Source organism: Phocoena phocoena, chromosome 3, assembly GCF_963924675.1.
Source record: "Phocoena phocoena chromosome 3, mPhoPho1.1, whole genome shotgun sequence".
NCBI classification, from domain to species: domain Eukaryota; kingdom Metazoa; phylum Chordata; class Mammalia; order Artiodactyla; family Phocoenidae; genus Phocoena; species Phocoena phocoena.
In genome coordinates, this window is record NC_089221.1 from 159,495,289 (window position 1) to 159,512,094 (window position 16,806).

At 48.6% G+C, this 16,806-nt stretch overlaps 1 protein-coding gene across 1 annotated transcript; it reads left to right on the top strand.

The window, feature by feature from the left end:
- Positions 1-1,232: 1,232 nt before the first annotated feature.
- TEKTL1 (tektin like 1) lies at positions 1,233-9,113 on the top strand. The gene is made up of 7 exons (XM_065875137.1): positions 1,233-1,915; positions 3,134-3,238; positions 7,046-7,244; positions 7,632-7,798; positions 7,934-8,029; positions 8,118-8,231; positions 8,765-9,113. The coding sequence occupies exons 1-7, from the start codon at positions 1,346-1,348 to the stop codon at positions 9,011-9,013; spliced, it is 1,500 nt and encodes a 499-aa protein (XP_065731209.1). The 5' UTR covers positions 1,233-1,345; the 3' UTR covers positions 9,014-9,113.
- Positions 9,114-16,806: the final 7,693 nt, after the last annotated feature.

The window sequence follows — 16,806 nt, forward strand, 5'->3', positions numbered from 1 at the left end:
TGGACGCAAAAAAATTAAGGAATCTTCCTAAGATTTTAACATGAGCAACTGGGGTGGATGGTGGGCTAACTATCAAGTCAAAGAACACTAGCAGAGGAAAAAGATCAGGGAGATTAATCAGAGGTGTGGTTTTGGACCTGTCGACTTTGAGATGCCTATGAATGGCCCAGATAAAGATGCCACTGCTAGAAGGAAACAAACGAGGTGATGTGATGGAGAATTACGGGGGAGAGATTGAGGGCAACTGTCTCTTTTTCTTCCCCAGACTCTGAGAGGCTTCCTATGTGGGAGGAATTATACATCATGTAAGTCTTGGTGGGTGGAAAACAAAGTCCTCCTTCCGCCATAGAAACAGGAAGTTCAGACATGAGTCACTTTCCTAGCTTGCCTTGTAGCTCAGGCATGATCATGTGACACAGGCTCAGGCAATTAGATGCAGCCACCTTGGACCCTGGGAACTAAGGAGGCAAAAAGCAGGTACTATAGAGAACTGACTCAGTTGCTGGTCGCAGTAACAGTGCCATTCCCAGGGACAGCCAACCAGCAGCTGAGATTTCTGCAGTGGTTGCCATGGTGCCCTCAAGAGCCACCACGTGTCTCTGTATTTTTTGGCTGTGATTCTGATCGGGAAACCATCTTTTCCTTTGCTGTGGCTTGCACTAAAAATCCTGAGTGATGGGAGAGAGTAGAGCTTAGATATTGCACTAAGGAAAGACTCCTTTAAGATGGTAATATTTGCGCCTTCCCTGGTGGCGCAGTGGTTGAGAGTCCGCCTGCCGATGCCGGGGACACGGGTTCGTGCCCCGGTCCGGAAAGATCCCACATGCCGCGGAGCAGCTGCGCCCGTGAGCCGTGGCCGCTGAGTCTGCGCGTCCGGAGCCTGTGCTCCGCAAAAGATGGTAATATTTAAGCTGGGTTCTGAAGACTGGAAAAGAGCCAGCCATGGGAAGGAGGTGAAAAGGAGTATACTACACAGAAGGAACAGGAAATCTAAAGCTTTGAAGTGGGAAAGACCTTAGCATGTCCTCAGAGCTGGAAGAAGGCCCGTTTTCCTGGAGGGTAAGAAGCAACAGTGAGGGGCTGGCTAGATGAGGTCGGTTTTCTCGAAGAGCCAGGATTCCAAGCCACCTCTGCCTGGCTCCAAAGCAGAGTCCATCCAACCCTTCCCTGTAGCCTTTCCCCTCCCCCACTTTTGGAACTCTGCCTGCGCTGTTGCCACGGTCGTCATAGTGATGGGTGCTCTGCTTCACTCACTCTTCAGGCCAGGAAGGAGTTGCGTGTCGTTGGGGGTCCCTGCCTCTCCTGGAGAGGACCTCGGGCCAGGCGAGGACACCAATCAGGGACCATGCCCGTGTTGATACCCCCGGTTGAGCACAGCCAGGACACGCGTGTTGGGCCTCCAGCATGGCGCGAGGCGACCAAGGCCTTGACACAGAAGGCGCACCAGCTGACCGACCGCTGTGGGCGAGAGGCAGTGACCATGTGGCAACCCAAGGACAGCGTGCGGGACCCACACATGGCGCGCCACCTCTGCCGGGCCGCCTACATCCTGCCCTGGCGCTTCCGCGTGGAGATGCTCAAAGGTGGCAGCACCATGGAGAAGCCACCGCCGGGTGAGGGCGTTACGTTGTGGAAGGGCAAGATGAAGCCGCCTGCCTGGCATGCGCGCCTGCCGCTGCCCATGCACCGCGACGCGCGGGCCCTGCAGACGGCCGAGGTGGTGCACGCGCACGCTCGTGGGGCGCGCCTCACTGCCGCCCGCCTCAGCCGCGCCCAGCACCAGATCAATGGGCAGCTGCGGTTGCTGCAGCGCCAGCGGGAGGCTACCGACCACAGGCTCAGCGAAGTGCGCAAGGCCCTGCTTATTAACCAGCAGAGCGTCAAGCTGCGGGGCTACCGGCCCAAGTCTGAGAAGGTGGGACCACCATTCCCCCCAGCCCAGTCGCAAAGACTGAGGCCTCCGCTCCCAGAGGCTCAGCCTGGGCAAAACCCACCCTATAGAGAGAACTCTCCAACCCATCCCAGCTCCATTGAGTGAGAGCACAAGAAAATTCCCCCAAGATGAGGTGCCTTTGTTTCCAACGCCAGAGGCGGAGATCCTCCCAAAGAGATGAGATTCTCAGGCCCCTTGCCCCAGAGGGGGAATCTATCCCAGTCTCCCAGCCAGGGAGAGGTGGGACCCTTGAGTCAGACTAGATGAAATCCTTCCCAAAGAGTAAAATCTACAACCCCCAGCCCAGACATGAAATCACTCACCCAGTCCCTAGGCGCAGAGGGTGAGACCCTCCCACAGGCATGAGACCCTCAGTGCCCCAATCCCACCGAAAACACACACGAAGCCCCCAGATGAGCAGAGTGGGTGATGTCCTGGTCCCAACCCAGATGAAACTCTCCTCAAAATGCTTATTTTTAAAACCCTAACCAAAGTCCCCCACCAGCCTCAGCGAGTGAGAACCCCTCCCGGGGCCTCACCCAGGCAGAAAGGAGCAGATTTTGCATAAAGATTGAGACCCTTGGACTCCCAGCCCCTGCACCTGAGACTTAAGCCCCTAGCCAGGGGAAAAGGGTAAGACCCCTAGTCCCAGCCCTGGTGAAATCCTCCCCCTAAAGTGAAACCCCATACCCCTACCCCAAAAGGGGAGAATATTCCAGCCTCCCTGGGGAGAGATGAGACCCCACCCACAGGGTGGGATTCCTAGTCCCAGCCCCCAGATCCAGATAGTAAGACCTCAAGAAGGCAAACCCTCATCATCGCTATGATGAGACTCCTCCACTTCTAGCCAGGGAGAGAAGATAAGACCATCACCAAGGAAGGAGGACCCTCAGCCCCAGAAAGTGGTGATAACCTTTCCCCAGCTTAAGTCACTTCCATCCCAGCTCACTGGGCTCCTACCTATAAAAAGAGAGAAGCCCCCAGCCCCGCTCTCTAGAGGGTAAGACCTACCCCAAGTGAGAGCCCCCTAAAAGGTAAAGCCTTCTCAGAGAGTGAGATCCCCAAAAGGCGAGAGTGCCCCCAACTCCATTCCCCAAAGCCAGAGTTTATGAGGTTGGCAAACCCTCTACTACTCTGGAAGGAGAACTCTCCCTCCAGCCCTCTCCCAAAGGTGTGAAAGATTCTCTCCTTGTTTTCCAGATCCCTGACAAAGCTGACAGTATGCTTACCTGGGAGAAAGAGGAACTAAAGAGGATGAAGAGGAAGATGGAGAAAGATATGGAAAAATCAGAGGCCCTGCTCAAGGTTGGGAATACCTGGGGCCACTTTAAGGGAGCTGGAGGGGGACCCTTGGCCACCTAATGGGCAAACTGCTCTAACCTTGGGGACTGTAGCAACAGCAAATCCCTCAACCCACACACCCGCCCCACCCTGACCTGATATTCACTGTATTTCCACTTTATGAAAGGGAAAGACTGGAGCTCTGAGAGATGGAGTTGGGCCTCAAAATAGCAATGAACATCCCCCTCTGTGCCAAGCCCTGTGCAGTCACTAAGTCTTTAAAATCCTCCTGTGAAATAGAACTATGATCCCCTCTTTAGAGATGGGGGAAACTGAGGCTCAGAAAGACATGGTCTCACCCAAGGCATGGAGCTAGCCTGTGGTAGGGCTGTGGTTTCAGCTCAGGTGTCTTTTTTTCCCCAGCTTTAGCAAGATACAATTAACAAATTTAAATTGTGTATATATTTAAACGTACAAGTTGAGGACTTGATATATGTGTACACTGTGAAATAATCACCATAATCACCTCGTGTGTGTGGTGAGAACACTTAGCAAATTTCGGTTATAAAAGACAGTATTGCTAACTATAGTTACATTAGATCCCCAGAACTTAATCATCTTGCATAACTGAAACTTTGTACAACTGAACCAACATCTCCCCATTTCTCTCTCCCCTCAGCCCCTGCCAACCACCATTCCACTTTCTCCCTCTCTGAATGTGACTATTTTAGATTCCACATATAAGCGAGACCTTTCTGCATCTGGCTTATTTCACGTAGCATAATATCCTCCAGGCTCATCCATGATGTCACAAATGGCAAGATTTCCTTCTTTCTTAAGACTGAATAATATTTCATTATATATTATTATATACTATACTATATTGATATCTACATAATTTATTGATTATTAATATATTATTATTATTGCTATATATGATTAGTATAGTAATAACATAATATAGTAATATTGTTATTACTGGAAATGACTACTATTATTATATTACTGTATTATATATTATATTATATCACATTTTCTTTATCCATTCATCTGTCAACAGACATTTAGATTGTTTCTATGTCTTGACTGTTGTAAATCATGCTGAAATGTACATGGGAGCTGTTTCTCTTCGAGGTCCTGATTTCCTTTGGATATGTACCCAGAAGTGGGAGAACTTCCTCATGATTTAACTCAGACGTCTTGAGCTCTTTACACTGTACTATGTGCTTGTCTCTGTCAGCTCCAGCCAGAGATGGTCTCTCACTGAATCCTTCACTCTCGCAACAAGGATTTCCTTATGAGATCACTAATGGAGATGGGAGAGTACTTATGTTTCATGGAGCCTGTGTGTACTTTTGACTCTTCCATTTGACAGATATTAATCCAGTACCCCGGTGGCCCAACCACCGTGCTTGGCACTGGGGACAAAGTTGTGAACAGTACAGAACTGGCCTTGCCCTCAAGGAGTTCATATTATAGGGGCATTCAAAGAAGGGAGCGGCCAGGGTTGGGGGAGTAGAGTTGGGGGAAAGGATTTAGGAGCTGGTGCACCTACTGTCCGTGGTGCTGAACCTTAACTGCACTCAACCTACGGCACCTCCAGGCCGCTGTCATGTTCCTTTAAAGCTGGTGATCCTGAAAAATCCTTCAGGAAAGTCTGAAATAGACAAGGGAGAAGACCCTGTGGCCCCCTTAGGGAAGGGCTTGCAAGAGACAAAGAGAAATTGGGAGTTGGGAAAAGACAGACAGATACAAACCCAGGAGAAAAATGCTCACACCAAATAGACGTGTTTCAACTTAAAATCATGAACTCGGATCTCAAACTGACACTCAGAGCTTTCCCAGAGATCTCACCGTGTGTCTCTAGAAGGCTTGCTGTCCCACTGTGCCAGTTATTTCATACCTTCTCTTCCTTCAGATCTCTCCAACTCCCTGCTCTTTCTTCACTCTCAGTGAATGACCCCAATGCACGGAAACCACTGAAGAAAACTTCTCTCATTTTTCCTGTGCCAGTCCTATAATTCTATCTACCTGCCACACCTACCTCCTCCCCTTCTCCCGCATCATCAACATTTCTTTCTTTATTGGATCATTCTCACCAGTGAACAAATGGGGGGTTATCCTTTAATGGATACAGATCTATCTGGGATGGTGAAAAGTTCTGAAAAGGGACAGTGGTGATGGTTGCCCATTGTGAATATACTTAATGCCACTGAACCGTACTCTTAAAATGCTTTCCTTGGCAAATTTCTATGTCTATTTTACCACAACAAAAAAAAAAAACCTCTTTTGATCCCATGCACCCTTTCAGATAATCCCCATTTCTCTGATTCACTCACTATCCAATCTTATCTGCACATGCTAACCCTCTCACTTCCTTTGGTCAGGAACCGGATCATTTTTCCCCACTGTATCCCTGCCACCTGGCACACTGCCCAGCATACAGGAAGGGCTTAATGAACATTTGAATTCATTAATGAATGAAAGACTTTTAAAATCCATTTTTTTACCTAAATGGATGAATCTCGATGATATGATATTCAGCAAAAGAAGCTGGACATTAAAAGTGCACACTGTAGGGCTTCCCTGGTGGCGCAGTTACGTGAAATATTCAGTGGATACACTGATAACCATTCTGTGCCCATACAACCCTTCTATTTTCATTTTCAGTACAGTATTCAATAAATAACATGAAATATTCAACACTTGGTTATAAAATAGGCCTTGTGTTAGATGATTTTGCCCAATGGAAGTGTTCTGAGTACGTTTAAGGTACTCAGTACCTTTAAGGTACTCAGTACGTTTAAGACTAATGGAAGTTTTCTGAGTACGTTTAAGGTAGGTTAGGCTAAGCGACGATGTTTGGTAAGTTAAGTGTATTAAATGCATTTCAACGTACTATTTTCAACTTACAGTGGGTTTACTGGGATGTAACCCCGTCGTAACTCGAGAAAGATCTGTACTTCATTTGGCCAGTGGAGCACAGAAACAGCCAGAAACAATATGTACATGAACGAGCACGGCCATGTTCCGATGAAGTTTTATTTACAAAACCGGATGGCCAGTCCAAAGTCTGTAGTTTACTGAGCCCTTCGCTAATCTGCTAGGGAAAGAGGTACGGGGCATCAAGGAAATTTCTGAGGTGATGGAAATATTCTATATTTTGATGAATGTGGTGTTTATGTGGATATATATATGAAGTCGTCTGTTTTAATATGACTTTCAAATAATCACAGATATCTGAGGAATGCAATATATTTTATAATAGTGGCAGTAGGATTTGGGTAGGGATGGGGATCCAGATGCAGTAGAGCCTGGGAAGAGGAACTCTGAAGACAGCTGAGGGTGCTTCATACTGAGTAGAAAAGAGGAAGGGAGACCTGGAGACTAGGGATGGGGGTGGGATAAGCCCTGAATGCAATTGAGGAGAAGGGATGGCACAAGAAGACCAAAGTGTAGGTACAGCTAAATACCTCTCCACTTCACAGATGGGGAAATTGATGGGGGAGGGGCTTTCTCAGGTTCCCAGAGCAGAGCCAGGCACAGAACCCAAGCAACTAATACTGGGAACAGGAAAGCTGCCACCAGCCCCTACCGTTCCTTACTCCCCACCCGGGGACCACTGAAGGCTTCTGGACAGAGGCTGAGAGTATTGTACGTCTGAGCTTCCACTTGAAAATGGGTTGCCCCTTTCCGGCTGCAACAAGAACTGGAGAAAGTCAGTTTGGAGGCAAAACACTTTGCAGCCACTAGCTGAGAGATCACGAGTCACTTCCCCCAATCTCCCAGCTTACAATTGACCTCTGCCTCTCTCTCCTTCCTCACTCCCAGACCCTGGCCTCCTGCCGCGACACTCTGGTCTTCTGCTGTAAGGAGAGGCTCCAAGCTGTGGAGCTAATGAACCAGCCGCTGGACAAGATTCTGGAGCAGGCCGGCCGCCACTCTTGGGTGGACCTCTCCCGAGTTCCCACCCCGCGCACTCAGGGCCTGAAAACCCCGCCTCCAGACCCTGTGGGCACCTATACCCCAGGTAAAACTCCACAGAAAGGAGTCCACTATAGTGGGTTTCCTTGGTACTCACCTCTCTCCCACTTCTCGGCTGCCACCTTCCCCGGGTAACTGCCCCCCTCGACCAAGAGAGAGGGGCGCCAGTCTCCAGCAGAGCGCACGTTCTTGATTAGCTCTTTCCCCTGCGCACTACTGCTTCCCACACCCCGACTCGTTCAGTCACTCCCTGATGCTACACATACTAACCCCGCTATTGGCCCCTCCCCTGGACTTTCTCCCAGTCCATCAGTAAAGCCCCCTTGCCCAGGGCCCACCACCACCTGAGAATAGTGAGGGGGACGCAGAAAGCCAGGGTTGGGAAAAGGAGACCCTGACACCCCACACGCATCCCTCCTCCCCACTCCGTCAGAGTGCGCCACGGCGCTGTACGAAGCCAAGCGACTGTTAATGGAGTCCAAGGACACTTTGCTAGACATGGCAAAGAACGAGGAAGACACCCGAGAACAGCAACAGCAGATAAGCGACCACGTGTGCGCCTCGCTAGCGCAGAAAATGCGCGAGACCTTGGAGCTGAAGGTGGGCCCCGCCGGCGCAGCTCTGAGTTGGCGGCTGGAGGCTAGGATGCTATAGCACCGAGGCGGGAGAAGGGGGATGCAGGAGGAGAGGGGACGGGAGGCCGACGGGATTCTCCCTGTGCTCCCACCCACCCAGGATAGACTGAACATGACCTTAGGACTCATGAGGGCAACTGTCCACCGGTGCACGAAATTCAACCAGGAGATGTGCATCACCCGCGGCCTCGTCAAGGTATGGTTTGGGAAAAGGGTCTGCGGGGATGCGGCCAGGGGCGTCGGGTAGGCTGGGCCTCACGGCTCTACACACCACACTCCGCCAGGGTCCTCTGTCAAAAAGTCACCTGGAGACTCGAGAGAAACTGGACAGACCTCTGGTTCGCATGTATCAGAGACACGTGGGCACCCAACTCCCGGAGGCCACGCGCCTCGCCCAGGTAAGCCCCTGTCCATCCCCCTTCCGTGCCTGCCCTCCCTCTCCAGGCGCAGCCCTGCCCTGGTAAGACTCGTTTCTCAAGCACACTTAGCCCAGGTAAGACCCCCTCACTGAGGTCTGTGAGTCCTTCAACTCCTCGACCAGAAGGATGCTCTTCAATACCCACACCTGTCTCAAATAAGTTCCCTCAACCTCTGCTCCACCTCTATCCAAGGTCCGCTCCTCCCGGCAACTGCAGGTGCATCATCCCCTCCTTCATACCCGCCCTGTCACAGGTTCTTTTCCAAGTACATTCTGGCCCAGGTGTGTAACTCCCAACCCCATTCGAGGCTCGCCCCTCCCAGCTGTGCTCCTTCCCAGGCGAGGCCCTTTCACACGGACACCTGACTCAGATGTGCCCCCCCATCTGAGGCCCCTCCCCTCTTCAGCTGTTGTCCTTTCACACGCACACCTGGCCCAGGTGTGCCCTGGCATCCCAGATAGCGCCTCGCGGGGGCTCGCCTGTTTCTCAACACGGCCCCTCCCCGTCTCCAGGGCACTGACAAACTGCAGCGCCGCATCTCGCATGTGGAAGAGAACCTGAAAGAGCTGCTCTCCATGCGCAAGAACGTCACCTGGAGCCTCAACTGCAAGAAGATCGGGCAGGACGTGGACTACAACGTGGTGCGCTTGCGCCTCCGCCAGCGGCACCCCCACGTGTGCTATGAGCAGGCACAGCGCCTGGTCAACGACTGGGACCCACGCACGCCCCCACGCGCGGAGTCCGGCGTCGCCCGCAAGTGACAGGCGCACCGTAGCCCCAGTCGGCCACAGCCCAGCGGCCCTCCCTTTCTCCTGACCCATCCTCTCTCCGAGCTCCCTCTAGCAGAATTATAATTTAAAATAACCTAATAATTACCACTTATTAGGCACCTACCGGTCACTTACCCTATAACACTTTATAGGTCGTGTATCCTGCAAGTTAATAGAATGGATTTGGCCACCGTATTTCTAGGGCTCAAATCCTGGCTCCCCGATTTCAGATTGTGTGGCCTTAGGCAAGTCACTGTTCCTCTCTGGCCTCAGTGTCTCCAACCTGTAAAATGTAGAATTACAGCATTCACCTCGAAGCCTTGTCGTAAGGATAGAGGAGTTCATACGTTTAAGACCTATAGAATGGTGGCTGCATATAAAATGTCTTCAACTGCAGGTGAATTGTTATTCCCAGTTTACAGTTAAGGAAGGTGAAGCACAGTGAGGTTAAGCAGATGCCCAAGGTCATGCAGCTAGTAAGTAGAAGAGATGGAATTTTAATACCTAACTCTACAGCCTGCTCTCTAAGCAGACCTCGGATTCTGCCTTTATTGACAAAACACACACACACACACACACACACAGGGATGAAGCTTCCCCTGGAGCTCTCTCTAGTGGAGGTTGTTTATATTCCCAGACCCCAAGCAACTCCAGCACAGAGGTGGAATTGAGCCCTCCCTGCTTCCCATTGCCCTTTTCTCCATTTACCTGGGGGAGGGGATACTTCAAAATCCACAGCATCCTTTATTAACCCCTATAAAGCGCCAGGTTCTGAACCAGGGGCTGGGAGTGCAGCAGTGAGCAAGGCTTACATGGTCCCTGCTCTCAGGGAGCTCACAAGTTGATCAAGTGCAGCCAATATCTTCCTGTTGGATGCAGCTCTAGTGTGGTCTCCTACAGGAAGCCCACCCGACTGCACCCACCCGTTCAGGCATAGTTCAATTTCTCCTCTCTGTTCTCTTGGACGCCCTCCCATCACAGAACTCTTCACACCAAGCTGTGATCATCATCTGCTCTCATAGAAAGATTCCAGGGTGTCGTGTACATAGAATAAGGGGTGTTCATTCAAACCACAAATATTTCCCAAGCAACTGCTTCATGCCAGAGACTGTGTTAGGTGCTGGGGATACAGCAAGGACCAAATCACACACGATTCCTCTCTCATGAGACTGGCCATGCATATGCTAAAAGTCACCCTCATAACCGAGCCCAGTCAACATTTTACAGAGAAGGAAATGAAGTTCAGGAAGGTGAAATCATTTGCCCCGGGTCATAGAGCCAGCAAGGGACAAAGCAGGATTTAAACCTGGGTCTGAATCCATGCTCGCTCTCTTTTTTTTTTTTTTTTTTTTTGCGGTACACGGGCCTCTCACTGCTGTGGCCTGTCCCGTTGCGGAGCGCAGGCTGCGGACGCGCAGGCTCAGCGGCCATGGCTCACGGGCCCAGCCGCTCCGCGGCATGTGGGATCCTTCCGGACCGGGGCACGAACCCGTGTCGCCTGCATCGGCAGGCGGACTCTCAACCACTGCGCCACCAGGGAAGCCCTAATGCTCACTCTCTCTTACTCCAAATTATAAGCATCGATGGGCTCACCATAACAACCGAGTGTAGATGGAGCTAATTATGCTCGTTTGACAGGAAAATACACAGAAAAAAGGGAGAGCTGCGTGCCCAGGGTCACAGAGCTGAGGAGGAGGGCTGGGGGTTCAAACCAGCAGTATCTGACTCAGAGTCCTTGGGCATCACAGCCAGCTCCCTTATCTCAAGAGGGACTCCACAGCCTGGGGACCATCAAGGGTTCCCTAGGGTTCGAATTTCCCTGGGATTCTAATTTCCCTGGGAATGTTCTTCAGGCACTTCCTCCCTGTACCCATGAGGATGCCAACAGGAAGCAGATAGCCCACACAATTTGAAGGAATTTTAACAAAGAAACAACAGCTGATCCCCATGACTCAGAGATTCTGTATTTGTGAATTCACTTAATTCACTAAAGTTTATTCGAAACCCCCAATAGCATGGCACTTCTCCAATCATTTGAGAGCATGCACGGAGCAGTAGAAGACTTTTGCTTCCGGACCACACAATCCCAGAAGTCACAGCAAGACAAGGCTCTGCCTTCCTGTTTCAGGTCTCATCCCTAAACAAGCGTCCTTTCCGAGTCTACTTTTTGGCACTTCTTTTGTATTTTTGGGCTTTTCGCTCGTGATTTCACTGTTTTAAACAGCTCCTAATCATCATGCCAAAGTTCTGTCTCGTGTTCCCAAGTACAAGAAGGCTGACACGTGCCTTACAGAGAAAATGCGTGTGTTACACAGGTTCGCTTCAGGCATAAGTTATAGCGCTGTTGCCCCTGAGTTCAATATCGATGATTCACATTAACGTATAATATTTTTATTGAACAATATCTAGTTAAATAAGTCGTCTTTAAGCAGAAACACACATAAGACAAGGTTATGTGTTGATCGGTTGATAAATATGGGACCAGAGGCTCACAAGAATCTACTTTTTGTGTTTCTTCTGGGAGTGATGGTTCAGTATTTGGGCAACTTTATAGAACGTAACCTCCATGAATAATGAGAATGGACTGTATTTGCAGAGGTGTAGGCAGGATGTAGGGAAACCTCAAGGGATAACACAGTACCCAAGGTGTTACTTATTGTGAGGAACCACATTTGCCACTCGTAAGTATGAAGGGGCAAGGTGGTCAGAAGGAGAAAAGTACTGTCTGGTGTTCCTAAGTGCAAGAAGGAAGGAAATGCCATGTGGCTGCCGGGGGAATAAATGCCCCTATCCCTTCTTCCTCTCTTGGCCACTGTTCTCTAATGGTCAAAACAAAAGAGAAAGGGAGCCCATTGGCACAGTGCATCCATCCTCCTGGGGTATAGAGTCATCACCACCCTTCTGACTTTTGAGCCCCTTCCAGGTCCTTCCTGGGCCTGGGGACTGTCCCCTTTGTCTGCATCTTTGTCCATCCATCTTCCCCAGAAACCTTACATGGGGATGCAAACCTTGCATGGGGATGCAAACCTTGCATGCAATGCCTTACCCTCTGGGTTGCAACCTGCCACCCTCATCCTAGCCGACACAGACCCGGTTTGTCACCTCGGCTCACCCAATATTCCCCAACAGCATTTGCACAATCCCCTCAGTTGCCTCAGAGATGAGATTTTGGCTGCTTCCCCTAAGTCGAGCTGCGGGCACCCAGGGAGCCTCTCAGTGACACTAAAAGGTGAATGTCATCATCCCCATGTTAGAGATGAAGAAATAGAGCAGTGGCAAGACTTAAAATGCCACCCAGCAAGTGAGGGGTTAAGTCTGGACTTTTAAAGGTGTGGGGATGTCCCCACATGGGGATACTGCACTGCCCCCAAAGAATGATCCAGGTGTCATTTGCATGAGAACACCTACAGTGCCCTTCAATGATACAGATTCCTGGGCCGCACTCCAGACCTACAGAATCTGAATCTCAGGGGACAAGGTCTAGGAATTTGCACTTCTAATGAGCCTGACGCACACCATGTTTGAAATGCATTCCCTCCCTGCTGCCAATTTCCCAGGGCCGACTTCTGCATTGGCCACAGCAGACGCTGGAGGGGCCCACGAAAATGTTTTCTTTTTAATTTCTTTTAAAGTCAGAAGAAACATATAACTATATAAAAATAAGTATATAATATATTTACACTATGTACAATATAGTATGTCATATGATATGATTATATAAAATATTATATATATTTAAATTATTAAAATTATAACTTCAGCCTGGATTATATTTATCTTTATAGCAATGCCGGATTTGTTTTAATTGTGGTAAAATACACATACCACAAATTTACCATCATAACCATTTTTAAGTGTCTGGTTCAGTGACATTAAGGACATTCACACTGTTATACAACCATCACCAGCCATTCATTCCTCTTTTCATCTTGCGGAACTGAAACTCTACCCCCATTAAACAATAATCCCCTATCCTCACCTTCCCCCAGCCCCTGGCAACCACCACTCTACTTTCTGTCCCTATGATTTTGACTACTCTAGTGACCTCATATAAGTTATACAAATGCAGTTTTTAAATGATTTTTTAGGGACTTTCCTGCTGGTCCAGTGGTTAAGAATCTGTCTTGCAATGCAAGGGACGCTGGTTCAATCCCTGCTGGGAGAATTAAGATCCCACATTCTGTGGGGCAGCAAAGCCCGCACACGGCAACTACTGAACCCATGCACCACAACTAGAGAGCCCGCATGCCACAACTACAGAGCCCATGCACTCTGGAGCCCATGCACCACAACTACAGAGCCCGTGCACTCTGCAGCCCGCGCACCACAACTAGAGAGAAGCCAGCGAACTGCAATGAAGAGCCCGCGTGATGCAATGAAAGATCCTGCGTGCCACAACTAGGACCCAACAAAGCCTAAATAAATAAGTAAATAAATATTTTAAAATAAATAAACTTTTTTAAAAAAATAATTTTTTATCCTTTTTTACAGAAGAAGGGGTCCATGAAGGTGAAATTTCCTCAGGCCCATGAATACCATAATTGGGTCCTGCAACTTCTCCCTTGGACACTGGGTGCATCCCTGTCATTCATTTAGTCACTCAATCAACATCGTTCAGTAACATTAACTGAAGCCAGCCACTATGCTGAGAACTAGGGGGTATTTTTTGCTATCAAACACCCTGTTGATTTTATTCCTAATAATTTTGAATCCATCTGTTTTCCTCCATCCCCTGCCCCACGTATCCCCTTCACCTTCCAGTTTAAGGCACCATCAGCTCTTGCCTGGATGGTCCTACAGCCTCCTAACTGGACCTCCTGTTGCCGTGTTTCCCCATAATACACAAACACATCTCAGCCATGGCTTATAAACAACAGACAGCTATTGCTCACGGTTCTGAAGGCTGGGAAGTACAAAATCAAGGCGGCGGCATGGTCGCATTCTGGTGAGAACCCTCTTCCTGGCTCCTAGCAGGCACCTTCTCACTGTGTCCTCACATGGTGGAAGGGGCCAGGGAGCTCTCTGGGGTCTCTTTTATAAGGACATTAATCCCGTTCATGAAGCCTCCACCCTCATGATCTAATCACCTCCCAGAGGCTCCACCTCCTAATTCTATCATTTTGGGGGGCTAGGATTTCAACATATGAAGTTGGGGGGAGGCACAAGCATTCAGACCATATCAATCTGACCTCACCACCCGCTCCCCCCCAATCTCATGCAACTCCCCCACCGTATTCTGACACCTGGCGCTTCAGTCAGTTTTATTTCTGTGTGAGCTTCCTATTGCTGCTGTAACAAACTACTACAAACTTAGTGGCTTAAAACAATGCAGATTTAGATCTTACAGTTCTGGAAGTCATAAGTCCAAACTGGATTTCACTGGGTCAAAGTCAAGGTGTCCAAAGGGCCATGATTCCTCTGAAGGTTCTGAAGGAGTACTCATTTCCTAGCTTTTTCCTGCTTCTAGAGGCTGCCTGCACTCCTTGACTTGTAACCTCTTCCTCCATCTTCAAGGGCACAGCAGCACCTTTAAACCTGACACTAACTCTTTGCTTAGGTCATTATATCTTCTTCTGCTTCTGACCCTCTTGCCTGCCTCTTGTAAGGAAACCTGTGATTACACAGGACCAACCTGCGTGATGCAGAATACTCTCCCCATCTCAAGATCCTCAGTCACATCTGCAAGGTACCTTTGACCAAGTAAGGTGACATATTCACAGCTTTGAGGGATTTAGACATGAACATCTTTAGGGGAGGTGGGGGAAGTGAGCATTATGCAGCCTACCACAGTTTCTTCCACGCTTCAGACTTTCTTTTGCCCCCAAGCATTCACACACGTTACTCCCTCTGCTTAGAAAATTCTCTCTCACAGTGGCATATGAGTGAATGGAAGTTATACTCATTCTGCCATGCATGTAGACAAGTTTTAAGAACATTGGTTATAAAGATGTCTCTAAGGCTGCTACTTGCAAGCTGCGTTGGGAACAGTGCTACGTCAGTGAATGGAACTTATACCCATTCTGCCGTTCATGTAGTGTTTAAGAACACTTGTTATAAAGATGGTTCTAAGAATGCTACTTGCAAGCTGCTTTGAAGACAGTGTTATATCTGTAAATTAAAGTTATAGCCATCTGTAAAGCATGTAGAAAAGTGTTTAAGAACTCTTGTTATAAAGATATTTCTAAGAATGCTACTTGAAGCTGCATTGAGGGGAAAAAAGGAAAGAAAAGAAAAGAAAATTCTCTTCCTACCCCTTTTCCTGTCTAGTACTATCCGTTTCCCTGGTTCCACAGATTAGATCAAACCCCTATATATACATTTCCATAATACCCTGCACTTTTCCTTATCATTCTTGTCCCATTTGTGTGTGATAGTCTAGTAACTATCAAGCCCCTAAGGTATTGCCTTATTTTTAGAGCTCTTGGAAGCAGACCTGAAAACAAGAATTCAGGTGTAAGGAATTTATCTGGAAGGCAATTTGAGGAAGTCCCAGGATAGGAGCAGGGCAGTGGTGCAGGAAAAAGAAGGCAGCCAGTAACAGGTGTTAAACAAATTACCATCATGGGCAACTGAGGCTCAGTCCTGCTGGGGACCTCTCAGAGACCGTGGAGAGCATGCATCTCAGAGTTACTCCAACCAAGGAGCAAGGAGGCTGGGATACTTATCCATCCACTCTAGTCAGTCATAGATTGAGAGCTGCGCTTCTGGCCTTCGCATGGACCAAGCAAGCTTCAGTGGCCAGAGATAGCCTTCAGGCAGGGAGCTGAAGGGGCTAGCAGTTGGGAAGGCTAGTGTAGTATGTATGGGGATGGTGCCAAGGAGATATGGGTGTGGAACCAACATCTGTTGCAGGGAGGGATCTTATCTGTCTTACCCCTCTGTATCCCCAGTACCAGGCACATAGCAAACGTTGGGTAAATATTTGTTACATGAATCAATGAACAAGTGGGTGAACTTAAAGTTGAGTGTTTTTATGTGTGTTGCCTTATTTAATTTTCAGTTTTAGAAATATAAAGATTTCCTTGTAATTAGCTGGTTCACCGTGACTCTGCTAGCTCCTGTATTATCTTCCCAGTTTTACTGGAAAATAAGAGACTGGCAGAGGAAGCAACACAGCATCGGCTGGGGAGAGAGGCAGACCTGGGCTTGACGCCTCCTAGCTGTGTTACCTTAAGCAACTTGTTTAACCTCTCTGAGCCTCAGTTTTCTCTTGTGTAAAACCATGATAATAGAATTACTTCTCTCACCAGGTTGCTGTCAGGATTCACTGAGGTGATACTGTATGTCAGTTACCCCAGTGCCTGATAGTAGGGAGGTCTCCATTAATAGTAAAAACTCATGTACTTTTTTTATTATTGAGGGGAAATTCATATGACTTAAAATTATCCATTTTAAAGTATACGATTAGGTGGTAATTCATTGAATTCACAAGCACCACCTGTATCTAGCTCCAAAACATTTTCATTGCCCCCAAAAGGAGAAATTGTATCCTTTAACAGTCATTCTTATTCTACTCTAAGGAAGATCTTGCTGCTTTTCAGAGATATCCAACTATGGAGGGGAGGGGTTAATTTTGTGAAGTAGTGAGTTTCCTGACACAGAAACAGTCAAGCACGGACTAGAATTTGCCAGGGACATTGTACTGAGGAGAGTCACACAGGACTAAAACAGTAGTTCTCAACAAAGTTCTCAGTAGTTCTCTGTTTTGGGATAAAAACAGAGAGTCTCAACTAAGAGCAATTCTGGCCCCCAGGGAACATTCAGCAATGTCTAGAGGCATTTTT

Excerpts from the sequence above, each read along its gene's own strand:
- TEKTL1 (XM_065875137.1), top strand. The coding sequence starts at position 1,346 with ATGCCCGTGTTGATACCCCCGGTTGAGCACAGCCAGGACACGCGTGTT. Across the intron at positions 1,916-3,133 it reads ACCGGCCCAAGTCTGAGAAG|ATCCCTGACAAAGCTGACAG; the intron begins GTGGGACCACCA and ends CTTGTTTTCCAG. Across the intron at positions 8,030-8,117 it reads TCACCCGCGGCCTCGTCAAG|GGTCCTCTGTCAAAAAGTCA; the intron begins GTATGGTTTGGG and ends ACACTCCGCCAG.